Below are 27,063 nucleotides of genomic sequence, written 5' to 3' on the forward strand. Positions count from 1 at the left end.
CATAAATATAGAAATTAATTTATTACACAGAAAAATATAAAAAGAAAATTATAATTGCTGTTACATACATTGTTTGGTGCATGGGAATAGGTGTCTACGGAATTAACATTCAAAAACAAAGTCATCCTCCGCGTCTGTCTGTTTGTATGTATGAAGGTATGTTCGCGATAAACTCAAAAATTACTGAAAGGATTTTCATGTTTTTTACCTCTCAGAAGACTGATTTTTGATAAATGATACGATAGATAGATCTGTTAGATAAGAGAGCTTGATCGTCTTGTGACTACTTTTACATGCACTATCTAGCACAGACAAAACATCCTCCACACTTAGCATAGTCGCGCTACCCCCTCTGCCACTCTGGTAATTTTACTCCATGTTCGAGTCGAAAGTGTCTTTGTGTGACGTCCGTGTCTTTGAACGGACCAATCACGGCACGGAACTTCGCTCACCTCATCCCGCGTACCCCCGCATTTCTGGCATCATCGGTTGCATGAAATAATTGCTCTAAACTCGGTCTAGAGGATTCCTAGTCTATGACTATCTAGTAGGGTTTAACCGTAGACTCAACTATTGACTACTGTTCAGCAGATTCAGCTATGGCGTTCAATAACATGTAATAGGAGAATGTCGTCTTCAGGACCTGAAAAATAAGTCCACATGTTAAAGAAAGGAAAGGTAAGAAGAACAAGGACGAAAGATAAGTGTACTGTGGCCACAAATATTACTTTGACAATCCGCCTCTTCACTGAATTATCTTTGGTCGCGCTTTTGAGGCTTGGCAATGACTATAGTAGATCCAAAATAGAACCAGTTTGGTTTGGGTCTACTATAGCAATCTGTGGATAAATCTTACCGCGGTCATAGTCATCACGCCGACGGGCACCATCTTGGCGGCCTTCAGCGTGACCGGCTCTTGCGCACGGAGCAGAAAGAACATCACCGTCCTGAGAAGACAAGCACTGAGAGCACAAGCATTCACAAGAAGGAAATACAATAGGTAATACCTATCGATTGTCAAGTAGATACATGTACTGGTGCCGTTAGGTACTGATGAGTATGAGAGACCTGCTAGCATGAGTTGCGTACTCACGCGCCACTCCATATATGACATTAGGTATTCACTCGCTTGCGAGAATACAGGCGGTCTGGCTTGAGATGAGATCTCGCGCGCGAATCCATACTTGTTGCGCGCGAAATGCAACTCGTCCTAGCAGGTCAGGTCACATATAATATATGTAATATCGGAGCGGTCTAGGTAAACAGGTACTCATAAATATCTCAACATGGATTCATCAGGTTTTCGTCATGTTGTAATGAGACCTTACCTGCGGTTACTCGTGTCCATGCACTCCCACGGAATGTCGTATATGGCGTCAATAAGTTTCTCGCTCTGACAACAATCAATACAACAACATTTTACTAATTCCTTTAATTTAGGAATGACGAGGTAACCGATTTAAACGACACTTAAAGTGACATTCCATTTCCAACTGCAGCTGCAATACTGTTCAATTTACTATGGAAACGCGTCGCTGTCATTGTCAATTTCCATAGTAAAATGAACAGTATTGCAGCTGCAGTTGGAAATGGAATGTCACTCTTAAAGTGACACTTACTTGCGTGCTTATCATCTCAAAAAGTATCGATATCTGAATCAACGGTTGGTATATAGCGACCGTCAGCGGCCCGTATTTGGCCAAAGCGTCCGCAGTGAAAGCAGTCACCTCCAACGTCACCACGATGGTGAGGAGTTGCATCAGCATGTAGAACATGAAGAGATACGTGCTGAACGCTTCCGAGCACTTGTCTACAAACCTGTGACAATCGAAATGAAAATGCCAATCGAAATATAAATAAAGTATAGACGTGATGAAAAGAAGATTACTAGACATTACTTAGTTTGTAACTTCTTCTTCCTTGTCGTATCCTCATGGCTGAGGGACGTGACGAATGTGGACACTTTTCACCAACGCTCTCCAGGCGTTTGTAACTTAGAAGAATGGTAAAACCAGGATAACTACCTATAGTCTAAATAGCTCCGAAACTTGGTCTAAAATTATTTCGTATTACTTCGTTCAGGTTCTATTATTTGTAAATCGAAGTTGTATGTCAAAATATTTGTATAAATAGAAGAAATAACCCAATATAAAACAAACAGTATTGGTAATTATTATACTGAGTTATATGTAAACGGATATGTGGCACATATATGTATGTAACAACTTACTTTATAATTATGTTGTGGTGATCGATGATCCCTTTCAAAGTCTCTCTGATTCGCACGTTCTCCTCTGGCGAGTAAATATCAGCAGTCGAAGGTATACATGACAAATCGTGTTTCATAATCTTAAGATGTCCCAAAATTTGGAACACCGTGAGGCTGAGTAGAAGATCGAAGGTGAGGATGCCGCTGCTGGTGTGGAAGGAGGTGGGGATGTTGAAGAAGAACAGTATCCAATAGAAGTTAACGTTTGTATAGAACTTGTCAGTGAAGCAGTAGAAATATAAAGCGTGTTCAAAGGTTTTGTTCGCCGGGGGGTCAGCGCTGAACATTCCGCTTTTATAGTTGTTGTACCAGGGCATGAATGCGAACAAGCTGATTCCACACAATATGTGACAACTAACATAGATCGTGAATATCTTTGAGATGACCTGGATCTGTTTGTACATCTGGAAAATTTTTAAGAGCTTTAATGTACTTAAAGTATTAAAACTAAGCTTTAAGTACTTAAAGTGTTAAAACAAGTAATAAAATTAGTAAAAACTACATAATAAACCGTCGCTAGGCGAGCGTATGACAAGGTATTGCTTGAAGCTAATTTTAGGATTTCACTTAGCATTTCAGGAGTTAAAGTTCCAAAATGAGGACTCCAAAAACTCGAAGATAAAATCAATTTATTATTAAAGCAATCTTGTGGAAACAAACCTTGGCAGCGTATTGCGACCGATTCTGGAAATAAAAGAGGTGAAATTCGTCCAGCAGATCCTTTACTATCTCACCATACTGTTTCGTTCGACTCGTTATTATTCTTTGCTGAAATTAAAAATTCAGTAACATTCTTAATTCTTTAAGCAATAGATTCGTAAGGTTTGTTATGAAAATATGATAAATGATTTGGATATTATCAAAAATGCCAATTTATTTAGTCTCATTTTAGTTTTAGTTTGCTCACATCTGTCTACTTAAAAATTACCAAGTCAGTTACCAAGCTGGAGAAAACTGATGCAGATGGTAAGTTTAGATTGGAGTAAGAGAAACATTGGGCCAAGAGAAAAACTTGAAGGGAGTCCTCATATTGTGTCTCTTGTCCTAAGATAGATCGACAAGCGCCGAAAATGGAAATGTGGTCTATGTACGAATACGGACGTTTCAAAAGCTAGTGGAAGTAGATAGATAGAAATATCAATACGAATTCAGGATAAAAAATCTTAGTAGCGTCTTAATCTTTTGTCTTTTTTAGAAGCATTGCGTCAGAGTGGATAGAGTGGAAGCAGATCCCCGTGAGCTCGGCGTCGGCGAAAGCTGGCGTGATACCGCTCTGGACAGTGGACAGAGCAAAGTTGCGTGCTCTTGTGTCGGAGGCCTGACTTTTGGGTCATCGCGCCAGCCAAGTAAGCAAGTAAGAAGTAATCCAACGTCATCACTTACCAAATACAAAGTCTCCAGCAAAATGCACAAAATGACATGTCCCATAAAAGAGAAAGATATAGTCTCCCTATTAATCCAGATATATGCCGAAGCCGCACTGGATATGGTTATGGCCACCCCGATCAGAATCAAGTTGTATATTGACATGACGAAGTGTAGTCGGTCTCGTCCAAATTGATTGTGAGGCCAGGACCCTACGGAGCTTAGCAAGAAGATCAGTTGGCGGACATAGTTGAACTCCAGCGGATATTTGGCGTCGCTGAAAACAAAATTATATAAACATGGCTGCTTTGAAGTGGCAGAAGGGAAGAAGAGAAGATTGATAGAGGCTCTATCTATACATATATTAAAGGCAGGGACACACTTATCCCACGTACGCAACGTTATGCAATGCATTATCACATCTGAACCCTGAAATTTGTATGCTCATGCGTTGGGTATGACAAGTATGTTTCTAAGGGCCACTTGCATCATCCCACTAACCCGGGGTTAACCGGCAAAACGTGGAGTTACCATGGTTACCAGTACAATTTGATACTGGGCTAAAGGTGTAACCGGTTAACCCCGGGTTACTGGGATGGTGCAAGTGGCCCTAAGCGTACAAATTTCAGGGTTCAGATGTCATACTGCATTGCATACCTACGTTGCGTACGTGGGATAAGTGTGTCTCGAGCTTAAAGGCTCACAGATTACCAGTCCGCCGGACGATATGCCTGTCAATTCGGAACTGTCACCTTTTGCGACTAACTGACAGGCTGATATCGTCCGGCGAACTGGTAATCTGTGAGCCATGACCTTTAAAGTAGACGGAAATACATTTTGAAATATAAGAAACACAAATATCTGACCTGTCGTCAAACCATCTCTTCAAAGAGCGAAACACTCGCGGTGGAGCCATTTCTGTTATTTTTGAACGAGTTTAAATTCTAGTTGTTCATACCATCGCCCACACTGTTAACTGTCCGAGGGTAAACCTTATTACAAAAGGCATAAGGTCCACCAATGGGCAGTTAAATGTGTTGCTGTTTCTACCGTTACTTTCCAATAAATATATTTAAATTTTATTTTATCAAAGTGTGCATCAAATAGCCAAAATACCACATAATTATTTCGCACCACTTCCTTATTTCTATGGGAACACCTATTTGTTGTTTTGTTTAAATTAAATGAAAGTGACATCGATTTTTGCAATTTCCGTCGCAGAACTGAATTTATTCTTTCACATGTCTGTTCACTTGACTAATTGTTTGAAAGAAAATTATTAATTACCGATGCAAGAATTTTTTTAAACACAAGATAGTGCTTGACGATATATTTTAACATCGAGCAACTTAGAGTATCGATAGTCGAAAAGTGACTATTATATACAGGTTGATTCATGAGACATGAGCAGCACTAACACTGCAAGAGTACGGTGACACGTGTCATCTCCATACAATTTATAACCTAAAAAATTACATCTATCAGCGTACCGTTACAGTTAGAAAAATAGTATATATAATCTAATCTTTAAGCATTTCTATTACCTAGTTACCTTCATATTATGTATGTGGATACTGGATGACAAATGAGCGGAGATTTGATTGTATCCCACGTCAAGAGATTTCTGCCTATCTTCGCCTTAGTGAGAAGGCAGCCTACACCATTATTTTCTTATAAAACATATTATTTTCTTTAAATGTCCTAACTAGAATGCAACAGTCGACGTCGATCGATTGCTCTATGTTATACTATCGATTGAGTCGCTTCCATTCTACCATCGATCGATTATCGATCGATTGGTGTGGTAACACCCTAATAATGTCGTTATAGTATAACGTGTGGATGTTGTTGAAATTTTAAAACCCGGTTTCACCATCTTAGGTGTTATTAAAAAAAACATTTATTAGTGGAACTCTTTATCATTAGATATATTTATTTGTACAACAAGAGATCAAAGTTTGATATTTATTCGAGTGCTTATTTTGAGTCCCGTGCAAGCGAAAGATTCTATAATTTAGAATCTTGAGCGTAGTAAGGGATTCAAAAGCGCACGAGATGTAAATAAATTTGATCTCGTGTGGTACACAAAATTTTTCACCCCCAGCAGTGAGAACATACCTAGAGGGACAGAGATAATAGAACCCAAGTATATCGAACTTGTATTAGACCCCGCATGTTGAAATGACATTTGACTATAAAGGTCACTTGAATGTCATTTTGTCTCACTCAGTGAGCAAAATGACTCAGTGAGCAAAATCGCATTTTGCTCACTGTTTTTAAGAAGCAAAGTACCCTTGTTCGAGCTGCTGAGGTGAAATAGTACATTTCGATGCTAGTGCGGAAGGTATGTCATTACTTCACGAGTACCGAGATATCTTGCCACGAGCCGCAGGCGAGTGGCAAGACTCGGGACGAGTTATTGAATATTAAAAAATAAACGTGTTATAATAATGAAGAGGTAAGTAATTAAATATGAAATATGTAATATTTTTCGTATTCTTACATTAACGGTAGGTTTTTATGCTGATTACGACGTTTAAAGGAAACTAATATTAACACTCATCAATAAGTAGTCGTGAATTGGAACAAGTATAAATTTAAAAAAATTGGAAAAGTAAAAAGCACTAGTTCGAGATAACCAACTTTCCGCACGCTAAACAGCTACGTAAAGTAGCACTTTTTGAGCAACTGTATTAAAAAATATATTAAGCTCTCGTGTGCCGTGATTATTTTTCTCTAAAATTTTCCTCGTACGCGCTCCGGCATACGAGGGCTTAATGAAAATATATGTAAATTCAAAATGCATAAACAGAAAATCCGCAACATAGCGAAGGGCACATAAAATCTTACCAGTGTATATTATAATTATATTATAGCCATTTGGTGTCGATGTCTATAATTAAATAATTTTGTCAAGCACTAGACCATGAATGCTGCTAGGTGTCGATTGATTTTCGCACTCTGTCATTGACAATAATAAATAAACAATGTGCTATTTAATGGGTGCCAATTAAAAATGAATAGGTAATTAAGGGCTAACGTAATAAATAAAGCTACAGAGGTGGTGCATAATTATTTTCCATCGTATTTTCACGGAAATGTACGATCGTGTCTTGCTATTTCAGTCAGTCTCGCTACTTAAAGTACTGACGTTAACTGAAGTAGCATGATAAATACGAACGTTTCCGAGAAAATACGATGAAAAACAATTATGCAATACATCAGTACCTGCATACCCTGGCGCCGTCCCATATCCAAGCAGCAATGTTCGAGATGAGTGCTGCTGCATCCCATTATTGGTACACAAAATTAAATGTACATATGTCATCACAATATGTCATCTACTGTACCACAGTAGTAGCCATATATAGTTATTATTACTCTAGAAAAGCTTTACCAAACAATGAAATTGTCGCAATAGCAACCTGTATCACGTGACCAAAACGCCGTTAGCGTCGAAGAATTCATAGAAATAGGAGACCATTTTATAGGCATTTTATAGGCGGCGATAGGTTATGGGAATTTCGTTGTCGAATGTCTTAATGTAAACGATTCGATCTAGTTCAGTGCTGGATTCGATCATCATCATATCAGCCAGAGGACGTCCTCTGCTGGACATAGGCCTCCCCCGAAGAGTGCCACAATGACCGGTCTTGCGCCACCCGCATTCGGTCACTGAGGGCTTACCGCGAACCATGTTCGACGTGTTGCCTCTCTGTCGCACTTGTGAATTCGTACGCAAGTGTGACAGGGAGGCAACACGTCGAATGTGGTTCGCGGTAGGCCCTCTGGACTGGAATGCCTCTGGAATAGTAACCGGTCATTTTTTTAATGCGTGTTGAAGGTCATTAAGGTAAAATCGTGCCTTTATAGGGATAGTATTAATATAAAAGCGAGGGTAGTTGTCCAAGCATGGAAAATGAAGCTAATACGTATAAGGGGTTTGTTTTCTTAAGGGTTAAAGATTGTGTTTGTCACACTTGATGCGCTCGAGGGTGTCACTCGAACGTTTGGACGCGCTCGGTTACACTCGGCTTGCTCCGAGCATCCCGCTGGTCAATCAGTGTAATGATGTATCCAGTAAGATAATTAGGCTTTTATACAAAGAAATTAGAGCGAGAGTAAGTTTTACATATACTTAGAACTACGTTTTCTTTGCGCAATCAAAGTATGGCACTTATTTTATAATGAAATTCTGATATAACACGAACATTTTATTTTGATTAACATATGTAGTCATCTTCTAAGATGCGAAGCTAAGCTATACATATCTATGTCTGGTACTAGTTTTCTTTGGTAGAAATGATCATACAAAAAAACACAAGTGGAAGTTTTACATACTTACAAAAGTTCTTATCGCCATCCATCGCCATCTGAAGGTAACTTTCATCATAATACTTACTAAATATGTTATTCACCCGAATACGAGTATTTTAGATATTTCGTGATTCCTCTCTATTGCGTGACCCATTTATATCCTGAATTCTTGGGCGTGGAAAGGAATTCCAGATACTTCTGTGACGTCCATATTAACTTATGTCGTGTATTGCGTCAAATATTGGTTTCCTAAGGAGGAAACCAATATTTCTTCCACTATGAAGTAAGGTAGGTAAAGATTGTTTAATTAAGTACATAAGTGACATATAAAGTAATAAATTTAAGAGTGGAAAAATTACTGCCTACCCGGCCTCTGGCGTTCAAGTCTCACCCAACACAGTAATTTTTCCACTTTTAAATTTATTCTAAGCTTAATAGCATCGTACGCATACGTTTCAGCTTGTAAAAAATTAAAATTAATTAATAATCAAAACAATTTAAAAAAAAATCTCAAAAATTAGGTGTTTATGGTCATTCATAAATTCCATTGTTTAACTTTTAAGAAAGTGACTTTTAAAAGGTCGCCCGTATTTCATACTCGAACCTGAAAAAACGCTTCTATAAGAAACTCTCGCATATTCGGTTGTTGAATATTCGGCGCTTCGGCCGAGAGAGGGGCCGAATATTCGGGACCTATTCAGCCAAACTACTATTCGGGGCATCTCTAGTTTCCATATGCTTTATATAAAAAAGACATGGAAACGTATTTGCATAAATACATCAAAGCATACATGCGAGTTTCTGATATCGGTCATTTCTAAACTTATTGTTTGTACTGTGTTATGTTGTGTGTATGTGTGTAGGTGGAATAATTAAATTATTTATGCCCACACCCGTGGAAGCCTAAACAAATGACATGACTAATGATGCGTGGAGGGCAGGTGCGGGCTTAGGGCGGCCGAGGGCGAGCGACTACGACATCATGTCGAGGCAGCCATGTATACTGTGTTCGGTACGGATGTGACGTTAGAAAGTTTCCGAAATTGCGAAATTTAAACAAATGAAGGTCTCGGAATCTTGTCAAATATTGGCCTTGGAAATTGATACTATCCGTTACAAATATACATTTCCATGACATTTTTTTATATATTTCTGAATACATTTGTAAATGGAATTATTCAATTATTTATCATACGACGACGATACGAGGATTACGACATTGTACAGATGTAGTGCATAATTATTTTCCATCGTATTTTCACTGAAACGTACGAACGTGTCGTGCTATTTCAGTCAGTCCCGATACAAAAAGTACTAAGTTTGACTGACGTATCATGACAAAGACGAACGTTTCCGAGAAAATACGGAGCAAAATAATTATGTGCTACATCTGTAGCTGCCTTTCGGCGTCAAATGGTAAAAGTTAATAGGATTTCAGTTACTTATAATAATGCCATTACAAATGTCCTGATTTCAGAGTTTTAACGTAATACTATTATGAATTGTTGCCCGGTTCTGGCTTAAAATCTGTTATGGTTCTGATCATATTTTGATAAAACTTTGAAAATCGCTCAGGCTTACTGGTGCACGCGAAATAAAGTGAAAGTCGTGACTGTCGCGAGTGGGATGCACGCCAATCACCGAGACGGACGTGAAACTAGTATCAAAACCATTTCAAAACCAGAAAAAATTGCTAAAATAGAATCGTATTTCTGGTAATGGAAATTGAATCAATTAAATTGACAGTATTGACTGGTGAGTATAAATAAGTACTTATATAATAAATTGGCTTTATAATACCACACAATACGTAGTATAGTATTACGAAAATATATTATACTCTTTCACTTATGTTGAAGTATATTTTAAACAACATGGGTATTGGGTACGGTGACATATGTCATCTCCGTACAATTTATAACCTCAAAAACCAAAATCTCGAAAAATAGTACTAAAATGACATCCGCCACCGTGCCCATTCTGTTTAAAAAGACTATTTGTGACGTTCCACGACAAAAAGTAGGTACCTTATGGTGGCTGGCGCTTACGTCGCATAGCGCCGCAATAATATTGGAGCAACGTTGATAATAGCGTAAGCGCCAACCGCCATAAGGCACCTTTACTCGTGGGACGTAACATTTACATCTGTAAAAATCTGTAGTGCATAATTGTTTTCCATCGTATTTGTCATGCTATTTCAGTCAACCTCGGTACTTTTTGTACTGACACTGACGGAAATAGCAAGACACGTCCGTACGTTTCCGTGAAAATAGGATTGAAAATAATTATGCACTACATCTGTATCTGGTTTCCTTCGGCGCGATTCGGGGAATGAATTAGAGACACACTAGATATGAAATAGTAACGATACGTTCCACGGCAAAAGGTACCTCGTGACGGCTGGCGCTTACGCTATTATTAACGCCGGTAAATGGTATTCATTTCCCGAATCGCGCTGCTTGACGCGATGATCGCTCGAATGGCATAATCGCAAGTGTTCGACCACCCTAACATTCAATTCAAATTAATAGGGCATTGAATAAAGGATACTCGTACAGTCGACGTAATACATGTTTACAATTTTGCACTTTACTCCGTTGTGATAAGGTATAAAATGAAAACATAATACTTTATTTCCACTGTACAGTCGCCATCAGATATATCGAAGCGGCCAAGGTGCTCGCAAATATCTGAACACGCCTCTATTGTCAAGGCGTTAGAGTGCGTGATGAGACAATTTTGCGCAACTCGGCCGCTCCGATATATCTGAACGCGACTGTACAATCGTTTAGAAAATAAACCTTTTTATATTAAATAACATTTTTTATGGATAAGTGGAACTAATGTCCAGATGCCTCGCTTATTGTGAGAGTGAATGGACACGTGATAAAATAGAATCTAGACGATGAATGGAATACTTGTAATGTGAGATTTTATTGTTATGATTATATAATTTTTAATGATGTTATGATGTGCTTAAATTTTTTAAATTCTTTTGATATAATTGCATAAGTAGTAGCAAGTGTAATTGGTATACTGTAACGTCTGTAACCGTTCTTGTGATATTATAATAAATCATTCAGGCCTTTAGCATCTTGATAGATGATTTATGCAGCGTCTGTAAGCGAGGAACAACGTCTCTCGTGGCTGTATAAGCCAATGCGGGACCAGGAAGCAGGGAGTCATGTCGGCATCATCAGGTGGATTGCGCCTCTTTGCGCGTTTTCGGACAAGGTCTTGGAACCATGCGCTGTCGTGGATTTCGCGACCTTTCGCGATGGTACCCCTCCATCCTAATAAATAAATAAAATAATAAATAAATTATGTTATGGCTTTACAACGGAAGAACTTTATTTAATAATAGATTTCTAAATATCCGTCACAAATTATTTTAGGATTAGAGAAATGCGTAGTTGATTTAATTGATTCTATTTCTATTTAAAAATATTCATATTTAGCCTTGAAGAGCGACATTTTTTCAGCCAGCTTAGCCAATATGATAATATTGACAAAGTAAAGATCTTGTATTCTAGTTATTTTCAAATAGCATGGGGTACCTACGAAAACACGTACATGTCATCTCCGCTCAGGACTTCATTTATAAACTGAAAACGCAAAATATCGCAAAATAGTACTGAGCACTGAGATGTCATTGTGTCCCTATAATTTTTACACACATAGGTACTTTTCACAACACCTTATAAAACAAGGTCTGTTTGTGTGTTTGTAGGTTTGTTTGAGATAAACTCGAAAACTACTGAACCGATTTTCATACAGTTTTCACCTATCAATAAAGTGATTCTTGAGGAAGGTTTTTAGGTGTGGTTTTGTGTAACCCGTGCGAAGCCGGGGCGGGTCGCTAGTAAATAATAAACATTACTCTCTACTGTTCTATTCTAACGTCACTTACACCATTTTTACTCATCGCTTAGAACATCTGCCGCCCCTATAATTACACTCTTAAAACCCATATGTGGACCTTATGCTTATGTGTATAAGGTTCAAGTATAGTCAGTAAAGTGTTGATGAGTTACAGTCAATAAATAATAATAGATGTTGTGTCATTTCATCGTATAGGGGTTGTTTTCACCTTTTTTTAATGGTCATTTTAGTTAGCCCGCAGATCATTTTATAGTGTTAATATAGTTATCTGTTTTTATTGTGCTGTTTGGTTCATTATTTTAGTGTTAGCTCCTAAAAGCACATAATATGAGTCTAATATTAAGTAATAGTAATTTACGATCCTCCTCCTCAGTCGTTCACTCTTGACAGAGTGGTCGTGGTTGTATGATGAGACGTAGGTATCTATCGTGGATAACGCAGCCCTCGCAATGCGCCTCCATTTGCCACGGTCTTCGGCGTTACGGGAACATTGGACTATGGTGGTTTGTGTCGTAGATTTTATCAGGTCTGTCCAGCGCGTAGGTGACCGACCTCGTGACCGCTACAATTTACGATACAAGTGCCAAAAATGCGAAACTCGCAACGAGAGGAGAATTTTGAAAAACAATTGAAGGGAGTGTTTTAATTCGACACGAGTTGCGAATTACATCGCAAAGTGTATCGTACAACGTTTTACAGTACATATGGCCCTTTAAATATTCGACGTAGTTACGTAATGTGTTTATATAGCACAGGGTGTCGTAATGCATCAGCGCCAGATGTGCTGTAAATAAATAAATGACATAGGACATTCATAGAAAAAAATACTAAGCCTTACAGTACCGAACCTCAAGAAGGCTTGTGTTGTTAGTACTCAGACTATGATATATACCGGGTGTGGCCTGTAACACGAGCAAAGAATTAAAACATAGATTGTACTCCTCAAACAGTGACACTTTTGTTCAACAACTTTTAAAAATTATGAAGTATTTAGATTCCCTATTTATCATACAAAATAAATATTACCTGCAATGGACGCCATCGCCAGGCCATATCATTATGATTGACGTTGCTTGTCACGCCTTAAACATAACAAAATTCACAATACTTACATTGCGTCTTCGAATAAACTTTAAAGTGTATTAAAAATCAATCCACAAGTTATTTTTAAAAGTCGCTGAACAAATGTTGGTCAGTATGAGGAGTACAGTCTACAGTTTAATTTTTTGCTCATGTTACCCGGTATAATATATGTACAAATACATACTTTAATACTTAAATAGAAAACACTCGCGACTTGAGTACAAATACCTGTACGATGTACGTACTCATCACACAAATAAATGCCATCGGGATCCTAGGACCATATAGATAGTAAAACTTTTCATAAACTAAAGTAAGGTGACCGGGGGGGGGGGGGGGTGCATACAAATCTCTATGCAGGGGGGGTCACTTAACTCAGCTTACTGCACCTACCTAACTTAGCTTGACACTGTGTATGATTGACTTTTTTTTAAATATCTTTAATCGTTATACTTTTGATAATAATCTTGATAAAATACACTTGTGACTTGCCCCGTTAACTTTACAATACAATAAAACTAAAACTAATACACACTGTAACAGATTTTTATCATTACATTAATTAGGAACACACTATAATTCACACTTTTATTTTAATGGCTGAATAAAACCTTTCAACCATACACGTAAATAACAACCTTATTACCTACAAGTTAAGGTTGGAATTTATATTTTCCTAATTTAAATAATCCCAATGGACGGTTTCCACTTCAGCAGATGTTCCAATAGAAAAAAAAGTAACAATTTGCATTCATTGTAACCCTTAACGTAATACAATTAAGGTTGAAATTGATTTAAAACAGCAGTATTATAACTTTGTAAACAAGTGTTAACAGTAACAAGTGCATATCGAAAAAGGTATTTTATAAGTTAAACTTTAAACGGTCGGCATTTTTGTTTAATTCAGCAATTTGTATGGGTTTCGAAGTTTTTTTTCGTTCCACATGTCTTTATAATTTAATGGGATACGCTTATCCTTGTTTCGTTGAAATAACGATAGTGTTTTCCTTTACGGGAATGAGGAAATATTTTTTTAAGTAAGTACCTAACACAGCAATAGTGGTAAAGAAGCATACGGCCCACCTGTTTGGTAAAATAACACTGTTAGCTTTATGAGGAAGTTTGATGAGGACACGCGTGTGTTGCCGACCCTATAAGTGCCTAGGTGCCTACACGAGGAACAGTAAAAGTATCTACCGAAAAGAACCATAACTTCACCGTTTGTGCCCAATTTCGCCCAAGTAAAATATTAATTTTACCAAGACGAATAAAAAGAGGTGCCTAAAAATTAGGACCCAAGTTCGCCTTTAAATTTTTTTATGATGATAAGACTCATTCCAAATCCTAATTATTATGGAATTATGATTTTTGTTACATAAGGCGAACTTAGGGCACGCATACGCAGTTTTAATGCCAACCCTGATTTTCAATGAATTGTAACATTGATTTGCAATTATGACGCATTGGGTTTGGACGGAACATGTTGTAAGAGTGACCCTCATTCTGGTATTGATACCTACTATATTGTACAGTCACCTGCAATAATATGTTAAATACTCTTCGAAGGCCGCAAATATCTAACACGATCTTATTTGTAGATCATTAAGAGTGTGTCAATAAATATTACTGCAGGTGACTGTGCATATACCTAAGCCATGCCGTAATCCATAACATAGCTTAAATAAATACTGCAATTTTCTATCAGACCGTCTGAAATAATAAATAATAACACTAACATGAGGGCAGTACAAAGTGGTACATTCACTAGCAATAATCCAGACAAAATATTTTTTCGCCATCGTCATATCATAACTTCTTGAGCAATGCAAACCGTTAGGTAAGTAATTTTTTTTACCATTATTTTCTAAAAACTAAAAAAAAAATTGCAGCTGCGCCACGTGCCATATAAATGCTCCAATTTCCATTGTAAACTTAATTCTGTCTAAGAAATAACACCCGCACCTTTTTTTCTTAATACTACTTAAAAGACAAGCTATTTTGACCTTTAATTTATCTTCCATAAGGTTTAAATTCAATTTAATTGTATTGTTTTTGTATTAACTCAAGATGGCATTCGAAATTGTATTGCAAAGTTTAAGAATCGAATGTAAAAATGAAGAACCGTTGTCAGTAACAAACTTACTGTGAACTTTACGCGGAAGATAATAGAGTTAAACTTACAATGACACGACTAAAGATTTTTTAAAGAGTGATACATGCTTAGACCTACATGTTGACAGCGTAGTGAATGCAAGGAATATGAAAAAAATGATAAATCGTCCAACTGGTCGAATACCGTTCGAGAAATGTGGACAAATTGCGTGAAATTGGCATCTTGCCGAATATTCTGTAACTTTTGACAAAGTAGTGGACCCGTCGCAAAATGATTTTGCTCTGAAAAATTAGGTATTGATACGTACCACTGTACCGTTAAATACAGTGTGGCCCGAAAAGTAAGTAAATATTCGTTATTGTGCACCATAAAGTAAAAAAAATACACAGTTAAGATGATAAGTGAATTAGTTTATTATTATCTTTATTGTAAGTAGGTACATAAGGTTAAGAAAAGCACCTACGCTAACGCTGATGTTCGTATTAATAAGTCAAATTCCAAAAATCGCAATGAAGAACTGACGAACAGACTTTTTATATATGTAACCAAGGAGTCGAACCCGCGACCTCATAGTTAGAAAGTCGTAAGTACCTATGCCTAATCCACTCGGCAAAACGCATATACATATAATGCAATTTATTTCAGCTATCACAATAAGGAACATACACCAGCATTCGCGATATTAAAAAGGAAGTTTTTTATAGTCTGTTTTTTTTTCATCTGTCGGCGACGACAAAGGCGATGTCCGACTGCCGCACGCGCTGCAGCTGGAGGCTAGTGACGTTACCGTTGCCACTTTATCGATATCGGTAAACTATGGCCAAAACATTCAGGCCTTGGTCTTCGGTCGACGTTGGATTCTAAGTACAGAATGATATATGATATTGTATATAAAGAACAAGATTTGTATACCGGGTGTTTCCTTTAACACGAGCAAATAATTAAAACATGGATTGTACTCCTCAAACGGTGACACTTTTGTTCAACAACTTTTAAAAATTATGAAGTATTTAGACTCCCTATTTTTCATACAAAATAAATATTATCTTCAATGGACGCCATCGCCACGCCCTATCATTGTGATTGACGTTGCTTGTCACGCCTTAAACATAACAAAATTGGAAAAGCCGCTGAATAAATGTTGATCAGTATGAGGAGTGCAGCCTGCAGCCGAAAAATGGGTCATTTGTAAGCTGTAATCACGGTATGGAGTTTCTATCGTATTTATAATTTTGTACCGGTAGAATTCAGTCTGACAAAGTAATATAGAACGTGTAGGGAAGACCATACAATCGACATCAAATATAAAACATCAGACATACTATAAATACAAAATGGTGGTTCGCCTAGGTTACTCAAAACTTAACTCTCGCTAGATGGCACCACTTTTGCAAAATTTCAGATTTTATTTTTTTGTGAAATGGTCTTGGTATTTGTATACTTAAAAGTATGTTTCGCGCACTCTTTAAGTAAATATTGAACTATTAAAATAAACATTGAATACTTCATTGTGCAAAAACCACCTTTTTAATTCGACGGAGTGTTGCTGTCACGCTTTTTCCTACTACATATTACTCACACATGCAAACAGTGTTTTCGTGATCCTTGTAGTAGACAATTTCACACAACGTAAGTATGTTGCAATAGCGTAACGGTATGTTCGTGGAAATACGTGCAAGAGGATTGGGGTTCAAGACTGGTGCGAGTAGGTAATTTCTTTTTGTTTCTCCTTTGTGTTATCTTACCTTTAAACGAGCAATTATTAGATATATAATTATTTATTTATATATTTGGATGGTATCAGAAACGGCTCTAACGATTTCGGTGAAATTTGCTATAAGGGGTTTGATCTCTTAGCTAGGTCTATGAGAAAACGCGCATTTTTGAGTTTTTATGTTTTGTAAGCTTTGGTCGGTCTCCCAGATATTCAATCTCCGCTTGGCAACTAATCCCAGAATTGGCATGCGCACTAGTTTTTATGAAAGCGACTGCCCTGACCTTCCAACCCAGACAGTAAACTTATTTGGATTAGTCCGGTTTCCTCACATTGTTTTCTTTCACCGAAAAATAGGTATCGGTGTATAAATAGGTAGGTATCAAATGCTATTTCGTACAAAAGTTCGAAAAATCATTGGTACGAGCCGGGGTTAGAACCCGCGACCTCCGAATTGCTTTCCGCTAGGCCAGCAGCGCTTCCCCCACATACTCAGTGTTATCAGGTTTTTTAAAAATCAAAAACGATTGCTTATGAAAGCAGAAGAATATAAATGATCGTATTAGATTCATAATTGTTATATATTTGCCCTAACTTATTTTTAAAATGTGTTTTTCAATTAAAAGACACGTCAAGATTGTTTACCTTATTTCTAATGCTAAAAAAAACAAACTATAGTAATAATTGTGTTTTTCATTCATAGACAAAATCCATTATTTTTAACCACAGGAAATTTTATACACTTTTTTTTAGGGTTCCGTACCCAAAGGGTAAAACGGGACCCTATTACTAAGACTTCGCTGTCCGTCCGTCCGTCCGTCCGTCCGTCCGTCTGTCACCAGTGGCCTATTTTATAAAGCTACAAGTTACAATTTACAAGCAGAAGTCTCGTTCTAAAAGATAGGGTTGGAAAGAGACTTCCGCTTGTAAATTGTAACTTGTAGCTTTGTAAAATGGGCCACAGGCTGTATCTCACGAACCGTAATAGCTAGACAGTTGAAATTTTCACAGATGATGTATTTCTGTTGCCGCTATAACTACAAATACTAAAAACAGAATAAAATAAAGATTTGAATGGGGCTCCCATACAACAAACGTGATTTTTGACCAAAGTTAAGCAACGTCGGGAGTGGTCAGTACTTGGATGGGTGACCGTTTTTTTTTGCTTTTTTATGTTTTTTTTTTTGCATTATGGCACGGAACCCTTCGTGCGCGAGTCCGAACCGCACTTGCCCGGTTTTTATTGCAGTGAGGATGTCCTGATTGTAAAAATCAGAGAGATTAGGTAGAGTAACATTTCTAATTATCTTTGTAAAAATAAAAGAATACGTGTAGCCCATACTTAATAATCGATTTATGATAATAAGAAAAATTAAATAAAAATAAAAAAACAATACGAAATTTAGGTGTAACAAAAATACAAAACACTATGTTCCAGCATACAATGACTGGGGATCGAACCGGGAATCTTCCGTTTGCAAGCAAAAAAGCGACTGTTTGCATAACACGCCATGATAGTTCTTAGCTAAGCTGACGAACTTCTCGCTTAGGTCAATTAACTACCTGTCAAATATCAGTGTCAACAAAATTGTACTAAACATGACGGCACTCCAAATTCGAGCCGTGGTCAGCCCGGCAACGTCGGAAATGGTATGGCAACGTCGCAGATGTATCTGTACACGACATTTGTGACACACACATACGTAAAATTGATGAAAAGTTAACTATGATTTTTGCATGATTTCTGTATGAAACATTGTTTTCCTGTTAATTTCGCGCAAACGAATATTCGAAAGAAGATAAATGCGGAAATATTTGTGTACTAATAGTGTGTAGTTACTTAATGAGCTTTGATTGAATTTTGTATGAAAAGCGAACCACCTTAACACAAGAACTAAATAGGTACCTATTTATAATCATCGATAATTTTACGGTTATCGAGTATCGACGCAGCAGATCCTCACTATTTTAATGTATTCAACCGCATTTCTTCTCGCGAATTCCTTCAAAACGTATATACAAGAAATATTTTATTTCATTTCAAACAATAAGACTAAGAAGGCAGCTGATTTTTTGTACAATATACCAATCTATCATTTGCATCTAAAATAACACTGGTAGTTCTATTTTGAACGCTATTACTATAAATATAAAGATCATAGTTTGCTTTCGCTACTGTAATGAATGGTTTGTTATAGTGCTACGCCGGTGAAATAGTTTTTAATTTTATTGTGTACCTTATTTCTTTACCATTAAAGTCGATTATTTTTAGTTTAGTGACAATAATAACTTAGCTAATCTATACGCGTGTTTTAAATTCATTCAAACTCACTTAGTACTCAAATTACTTGACTTTACTTCCTCAAGGAGTCTTATTACAGGGGTAAGTACCTTTTGTAAAATTAAAAATAGTGTAAATGTCTTAGGCGAGTGAAAAAACTTAATGAAAGGTTCAAAGTTTACTAGTATTTGACAGCTAATTCCGTTATTTAATTAGTGGTGTCAAAAACGGGAGTTTGAACTAGGTTTAGAAAACGTTTTTGTCCGAATAGCCTTTGTGTTGAACCACTGTCCAATTTTGTGAATGAGTTGCGCATTTTTCAATAATATGGCTATACAATACTGTAATTAAAAATAAAAACAGCCACTTAATACCTAAATATTAAACAGCGGCCGTAGCAAGAAAAAACATTTAAAATATAATATGTAAGTATCGTATTTGAGAAGAAATCTGTAGAAAGAAGAAATTTGAGAAGAATGATTTGTAGATATTACCTACAAATCAATCAAGGTATATATTAAAGTACCCAAATTATATAGTAAGTAAGTAGGTACCTATAAATAATTGAACATTGTCTTCTATACTTGCATCGAGTTTTTTATTTAGCTGCCAAGCCAATTTTTATTTAGCTGCCGATTTTTTTTCGTCAGATATCGAAAAAATTTGGTGGACTACTTACTTACTTTTTGGTCCTATTCTGTACATAGTAAGGGCAATTTCCCCGTATGTCCTAGTCGTAAAAAATCTTCCACTGAGCTGCCACTCTTGTGGTTTAAATGCAACTTACGCATCAGTTTTTGAAAAATATAACGAGCCAATGCAAGCTGCTGTGGACTGTAGTGAAATAATCATTTCAAAGATACAATAATCAAGAATTTGCATTTAATTTTTTTAATCTGTCGCACTCTCAAAGCAAACGTAATGCGATAAACAGCCATAGATTTCTGCGCGGTCATGCGGAGTTGAATGACATGACAACGTCATTATACCCATTATGTACGATTTTGGACTTTTTGAAGCCGGTGACGTGCGATGACAGTCCCACCCTTACGGTGTACCTGTCAAATGGGAAACAAAATGGCGTGTGCAAGTTTATTTTTAATTTTTTTAATTTTTTGTACCCAGAGTATTATTTGTTTTACATAACGGAAAATTTGGTTGGTTTGAAAAGCTTTTCATTCTGGGCGGGATAAATACGAAATCTCATTTTGCGGCGAAAAATGTACTTATGCAATTTTTTAATGAATTAGGTACGAAAATAACACACGTTTTCGTAACTCAAGAAGATTTTATAGAACATTATACTGTCAAATTGCGTTTATATTGTACACAGTAGGGAACTCTATCTATCATCTAAATATCAAAACCTGCCAAAAATTCGACAACAGAATAGAAACCGGCTTTTGAAGCAAATTAAATATATAAAAGATATTCTCGTGAAACGTTCACAACGCTCAAGAATCTTGGAAAACCTATGCCCATTGTTGGCCTTAAAAAAAGTTTATTGAAAAACGTTTTGGAAATTGTTCAAATCAGTTCAAATCAAAATCATAACAATAGATTATCGCATAGCTCGCGTGACATGTGTATACGCACGGCTGCCCAACGGCCTTATGCTAATTCGAGTCAATCAAAGTGTCAGAGTCGCATAATGCACCGACAAACTTAACACGCCGTTAAAAAACAAACTTACTTACGAACTTTCAAACAAATCGTTCACTGAGGCGCGGAAAAATGCCTCTTGCAACGGTAAAGATAAGTTTGTAAATTTGAATAGCACGCCATATTATTCAGGAAGTGGAAAAAATTAGAAGTAATGTTTCGTCATACTAGCTATTTAAAAGCTCGCGACACTAGCGCTTTTAGTAACCGCAAGATTAAATTTGTAAAGAACGCCCACGAAACGGTTACATTTGACATAGGTGCGTCAGGGGTTTTTAGTTCACTAACACTTTAAAATGGGAATGATGAAATCTGTTGACCCCAAAATTGGGGTGAAATCAAATTATATTCATTTAGTAACTAATTTTGAGTTGATTTAAATGATAGGGCTGGAGGTCAGGGGTCCAATGTGATTCCTCGCATGTGCAATATGTGCATACAAAATATTACATTAGCACTGTTAATATATTTGTATAAATGAGCATTGCACGAACTTAAGGTGAGGCTGATCGAGGATGAACGATACGATGTACCTACATACTTAAGTTATTTATTTCCATAGGTTAAAAACTAAAAAATACTTAACAAAAAGTAAAAAACGAATTCAAAAAGGATAATAATCTATATTCTATTAGCTACCGTGACAAGTAAAAATCGATTAAAAAAAATTGGTAGGTAACTAATTTTGTATTAAGCAGAACCGTCTGCAACAGTGCAAACGATACCACAAAGCTTAGAAATAATAGAAATACATAAATGAAAAGTGGAAAAATTCATTGTCTCGGGCTAGACTCGAACTCGCGACTCTTGAGCATTATTTAGGTATCGGTCTAAGCTTAAAACAAATTTTACTTATTTTCAAGACCGAAGTGTACCGCGAACAAAGTTTTGTGCAGTACTTACACTAAAAATCGACGCGTTTTTTGGTAGACAGACTTTTCCAAAGACAAGCTATATGATTTTTCAAGATTTCACACTAGTGAAGTAAACATTGACACCAAAAACAGATTTTAAAATAAAAAAAAAGTTTTCTTCGAGATTTTTGAAAAGAGGCAAAATCCACAGGCAAGGTTCCACGCGAAGCTCAGATCAGCTGCTGCCGCACAATGCTCTGCTCTCGTTCGAACTCCATTGTCATATACCTTACCCATACCTTACCCATTGTCATACCCAATTGTTACAAAAACTTGCACTTCCGTATGCGAAACAGACAATGCTTCCCTTTGCTAGCAAACCAGTTTTTTTTATGTAAATCTCGATTTATTTTCGTCAACAATAGCCATGAGAACTTGAACACTTGAGCGTCTTGGAGAACAGCAGTCTGTGGACACTGCAATGCGCCATTTTGAATCTGATCTTTTATTTTGCGTATTATAAACCTTAAACCTTCGTGGCTATAAATTAAAGATGATTTTAGCTTGATGTGAAATTTTGGTGTTTTAAAACCAGGTTCTTACAGCTTGGACTACAATGCTCTCAAATGAAGTGGAAATTAGAATTGGCCAGGAACAGGAATTGTTTGTATGGCTTTTGAAATACTAATCTCTGTTAGCTTTAGAAATACTATTTAAATTAGAATAAGACTAAGTTTTTTTAATTGTACAAACAGAATAATAATGTTGACTTTGACGACAAGCGTACAGCCAATGGTTGAACATGCACTGAGAGAAAAGGATAACAAAAATACACTTAGAATTACAAAAATAAACTTAATCCGTGGACAAGGAGAGTTAACTAATAGGAACAAATTGACTTTTGCAATTTCTATTAGTTCTTGCAATTTCTATTATCTGTTTGTTGAAATTAGATTTAGGATTACTGAGCTGTTTGTATAAATAAATAAACTTTACAGAAAAAGTGAAACGTCTATAATTATTACTACACTTCATTTTTGCCTCCAGTACAGATACAGAACTGTTTTTTTAATTCCTGGTTTAGTTTAGTAATGATTTTTCTCTCAGTGTTCAAACTAACTCCAACGATGTCGAAAATGCATTGACCATCTCAGCGTTTTCATATTGTCCGATCCGATATCGGAGGTCAGATGATAATGAGCGGTTTATGGGAGCAATAAATATTTAAACAATAAGGCGTTTTTTTTTTTAATTTTTACTTCTTTGTGGTAGGATCCGCTCTTAATGGTTCCGACAATGTGAAAATGGCTACAAGTATAGGGGTGCAGTAAGAAAATTAGGTTTTAAATGATGTCCCCTTGAAATACGCATAGTTAAGAGTCATATTAGAACAGTTTTAGACCTCACTGCATTCTTCTGTGAAATGGAGGTACCTACCTACATAACCCCTTACCCCTTACCGCATACGAAGCCATATATGGCGGTATGATATTTAACTCTATTGACAGCTATTAAAGTTCAAGTTTCAACAAACATTTTTTATTATATGCAGTAGGGGGTTAATATACATAGTAGTACACACACATACATAGTACACATAGTACTACATACACACACACACATACATACACTACACTTACACTAACTATGTATAACTATGTATACATAGTTATACATAGTAGTGGGGTATATATATAGTAGGGGGTATATAGGGGTAGGGGTTAGGGGTATGTACGGTCAACAGCAATACTTTGCTAAGCGGGGGAGGCGTGCAAAATGATCTTGACGCGACTTTATCGTTAAGAGATTAAGAGCGCGTCAAGGTAATTTTGAACACCTCACTCGCTTAGCAACTTCTGATCTGATAACTGTACCTATAATAATATTCTGTAGAAAAAAATATAAGTATAGTACGTCCTATTCTGTTCTTCCAACTCGGGAATTCTCGTTGCACAAATGAATTTTGCAATAATGTTTTGACTTGTGTACTATTTGCCTACCTACGGCTTTCATATTTATTACTATTCATTGAAAAACATTTCGGCCTCGTTTTCCCAGGAATGATAAAAATAAATGAAAAATCAGTTTCATGATATATTGAATGGATTTTGGACGGTTTTACGTGAAAAGTCGTAGGAAACTGAAATCTGGTTTGGCATTTTAGATTTATTGCATGCATTTGTGGAATTTTCTTCGAGATTTTTGAAAAGAGGCAAAATCCACAGGCAAGGTTCCACGCGAAGCTCAGATCAGCTGCTGCCGCACAATGCTCTGCTCTTATAAGTTATAAGTATAGTATGTCCTATTTTGTTCTCCCAACTCGGGAATTCTCGTTGCATAAATGAATTTTGCAATAATGTTTTGACTTTTCTACATCTTTTATTTTATGTTTACTTTTCTAAACACTGTGATTGTACATTTATAATATTTAAGTAACTATTTAAGCGTAATTATGATTGTTTTATTTTTGGATATTTTTCAATGAAATAAATTTTATCTTTATCTTTATCTTTTTGTACTATTTGCCAGTACTACGGCTTTCATATTTATTACTATTCATTGAAAAACATTTCGGCCTCGTTTTCCCAGGAATGATAAAAATAAATGAAAAATCAGTTTCATGATATATTGAATGGATTTTGGACGGTTTTACGTGAAAAGTCGTAGGAAACTGAAATCTGGTTTGGCATTTTAGATTTATTGCATGCGTTTGTGGTATTAATTTACATAGATGAGCACCTATTTGCGTTGGAGTATTTTAGGCAGCTTTTTGAAAGATTGATTTTGTGTCACGAATAAAGGTCTCGAAAGTCAAAAACAGATTTAAACAATATATATATTATATGCGGTATTCCTTTTATACGCGTTAGCCCCTGTACATATGTTTGAATGAATGAATGAAAATCTTTATTTCAGGCAACTAGTGGCCCATACATAAATACCTTAAAACTAGCATACATATTATAAAAATATATTTGAACCGAAAAAGTGACCAAAGCCTAAAGTGTTTAGAGCTGGAATTGAACCAGCGTCCTCTGCTATCGCGGCAGGTACCTAAGCCCCTCGGTCACTCCAGTCACAGCGGCATGGGTTGAATTTTCCAAGTATAAGTATGCAATTTCCATAAGTACATGACATGTTAAAACTGACTTTACTGATTTATTAAACATATTTTTTTTTTATAACGAATAGGTATTGATAAATTTACCGTTGCTTAAATAGAGACCCAATCGTTCTCTACAAATAGGTACCTTACAAAAAATCCTAATAAATTACAAGAAATTATAGAGAAAGTACTGGCCGGGCCGGGCCCCAAATTATTACCTGTTACAGACATTTCAAATCGTAAAACCTGCCCAATTTCATTACACACTACGGCTAGTCTCTATAAATCATTAACTACAACTAAACACACTTGATAATGCATTTAAAATAGATTTATATGAATTAATAAAACTACCTAGTCATACCCAAGTCGTTACAATAATACAAATTTTTATTTGCTCATGGTAAAATTTGTAAACTACCACAGCAAAGTGTAACGTGTGATTGTGTGGTAACATTTATAAGTTTGTATTTAATTCGATGACAAATTTAAAAATGCAGGCGGAGAAATGACGAACTAAGGCCATTTGCGCATTAAAAGTTAAATATAGAACTACAGTGGTGCCCCAATCAACTGTAAAGATAACGTTGTAAATGTTAAATATGGGGAAGATACCCCAACCGTAGGAGGTCATAGGTTAAAGTAAGGTTGGTTTTAGTCCATGAAACCGCTTTTGATAATGGAAACTAGTTTGTACCGGTAACGGGATCTTGATTTTGTATGCGTGTCAAAACCACGATTTAGTTTGACGTCACGCATTGCTAGGAATAATAAAAATTATTGCAAGCTGGTTGAAATAAATAAAATAATAATTGGCGACTACTAGCCTATCCCTAAACCTATACGCAGAGAGTACTGCAAGGGTTCGCATCGAGAGTGCTACATCGAGTCAGTTTAAACCGGAGAGAGGTGTGAGACAGGGCTGCATATTGTCACCAAAGCTCTTTAACATCTACGGTGAATATATCCTGCGCAAGGCCACAGATAACTGGACCGGAGGCATTTCGATTGGCGGTAGGAAGATCTCCAACCTACGATATGCCGACGACACTACACTTTTGGCTTCTGACGAGAGTGAGATGAACCTGTTGTTCCGACGAATAGAAGCAGAGAGCAGAAAGCTGGGACTGCACGTCAACCTGGCCAAAACAAAGCTGATGTTTGTCCACAGGGATAACTCACCCCTCCGTACTCTCGAACTTCAGGACCTAGAGTGCGTCGATAGTTTCACCTACCTGGGCTCACTCATAACGAGTGATGGGAGCTGCGACAAGGATATCGTCCGGAGGATCCAGATGGCTAAGGGAGCGATGAGCCGGTTAGACAAGATTTGGAGGGATCGTGCCATCCAGAGGAGCACAAAGATCAGACTAGTGCGATCCCTAGTATTCTCGATCTTTATGTATAGCTCAGAGACCTGGACTATCCGAGCCAAAATGAAAAGTCGCATCGATGCCTTCGAAATGTGGTGTTGGCGTCGACTTCTGCGAATACCTTGGACTGCAAAGCGTACGAACCAGTCCATTCTAGAAGAGCTACGCATAAACCGCCGGCTGTCGACCATATGTCAAGACCGCATCCTTGCATATTTTGGCCACCTCTCACGACGTTCTCCTGATAGCCTAGAAATGACGACTATGACGGGCAAAGTTGAGGGCCAGAGGACTCGCGGCAGACCACCCGCTAGATGGAGCGCACAAGTCACTACACCGCTGCATCTACATCTGCAGGAAGCCGTACATATGGCGGGTGACAGAAGCCTATGGAAGAGACTGGTCAGCAACATTAGGACATGATGTCATGATCCTCAGCATTGAGGGAACGACTGATGATGAGCCTATCCCTAATAACTGGACACGTAGAAAAAGATTCAGTATATTGCCAGAAGCAAAATATATCACTTTTTATTTACTAATTTATTTAAAGTTAACTTTTTTTCGTCGATTTGGGATTCAATTTATTTTTCGATTCATAATCACGAGCAATTTCTATCCTAATAGGAGAAAATAAGGCCCCTAGATTTTTGCTTCCATCCCGTTACCATTTTTCATAGAATTTGTTTGACTGTAACGGAATTAATGGAAATTCTGGGACACTTTTTTTTCTCGAAACAGCTCAATCGATTATCGAAATACCTCCGTTCTGAAGTTAACCCAATACATATTTTTAATTTGATTATGACGACATAAGTAGACTTTTATATTTCAAGACTAATAAAAAGACAATTCTGAAAAAGAAATCACCACATTTCACAGGCCAGTTGAAATTATGCCTTAAATATTTCAACAGGACAAAAAGCATAAGATGTGTGGTGTGTGTTTGCTTGAATCTTTTACGAGTAACTAGACAAGACATACCTACCTATTGTCGCCTGAGATCTACCTTGTTCATTATTATGAACTATGTATACCTTCTGA

At 36.8% G+C, this 27,063-nt stretch overlaps 1 protein-coding gene across 3 annotated transcripts; it reads right to left on the reverse strand.

Moving 5' to 3' along the window:
- Positions 1–220: 220 nt before the first annotated feature.
- Positions 221–4,865, reverse strand: LOC134678402 (odorant receptor 49b-like). 3 transcript variants are annotated; one of them, XM_063536969.1, is made up of 9 exons: positions 4,501–4,865; positions 3,653–3,911; positions 2,930–3,037; positions 2,231–2,673; positions 1,620–1,818; positions 1,329–1,393; positions 857–947; positions 560–643; positions 221–321 (listed from the first exon to the last, which is right to left on the reverse strand). In XM_063536969.1, the coding sequence occupies exons 1-8, from the start codon at positions 4,548–4,550 to the stop codon at positions 578–580; spliced, it is 1,281 nt and encodes a 426-aa protein (XP_063393039.1). In that variant the 5' UTR covers positions 4,551–4,865; the 3' UTR covers positions 221–321; positions 560–577. The 3 variants fall into 3 exon arrangements, with proteins under 3 accessions (XP_063393039.1, XP_063393041.1, XP_063393038.1); XM_063536971.1 differs by lacking the exon at positions 221–321 and having other exon boundaries at positions 523–643; positions 4,501–4,552; positions 4,751–4,859; XM_063536968.1 differs by lacking the exon at positions 221–321 and having other exon boundaries at positions 523–643.
- Positions 4,866–27,063: the final 22,198 nt, after the last annotated feature.

The sequence above is a fragment of the Cydia fagiglandana genome, chromosome Z (genome assembly GCF_963556715.1).
Source record: "Cydia fagiglandana chromosome Z, ilCydFagi1.1, whole genome shotgun sequence".
NCBI lineage: Eukaryota > Metazoa > Arthropoda > Insecta > Lepidoptera > Tortricidae > Cydia > Cydia fagiglandana.

Bases quoted from the DNA above. Each gene is read 5' to 3' on its own strand.
- LOC134678402 (XM_063536969.1), bottom strand. From the start codon at position 4,550: ATGGCTCCACCGCGAGTGTTTCGCTCTTTGAAGAGATGGTTTGACGAC. The intron at 2,674-2,929 runs GTTTGTTTCCAC...AAAATTTTCCAG, and splicing joins GGTCGCAATACGCTGCCAAG to ATGTACAAACAGATCCAGGT. The intron at 1,394-1,619 runs GTAAGTGTCACT...GATTGTTGTCAG, and splicing joins TTGAGATGATAAGCACGCAA to AGCGAGAAACTTATTGACGC.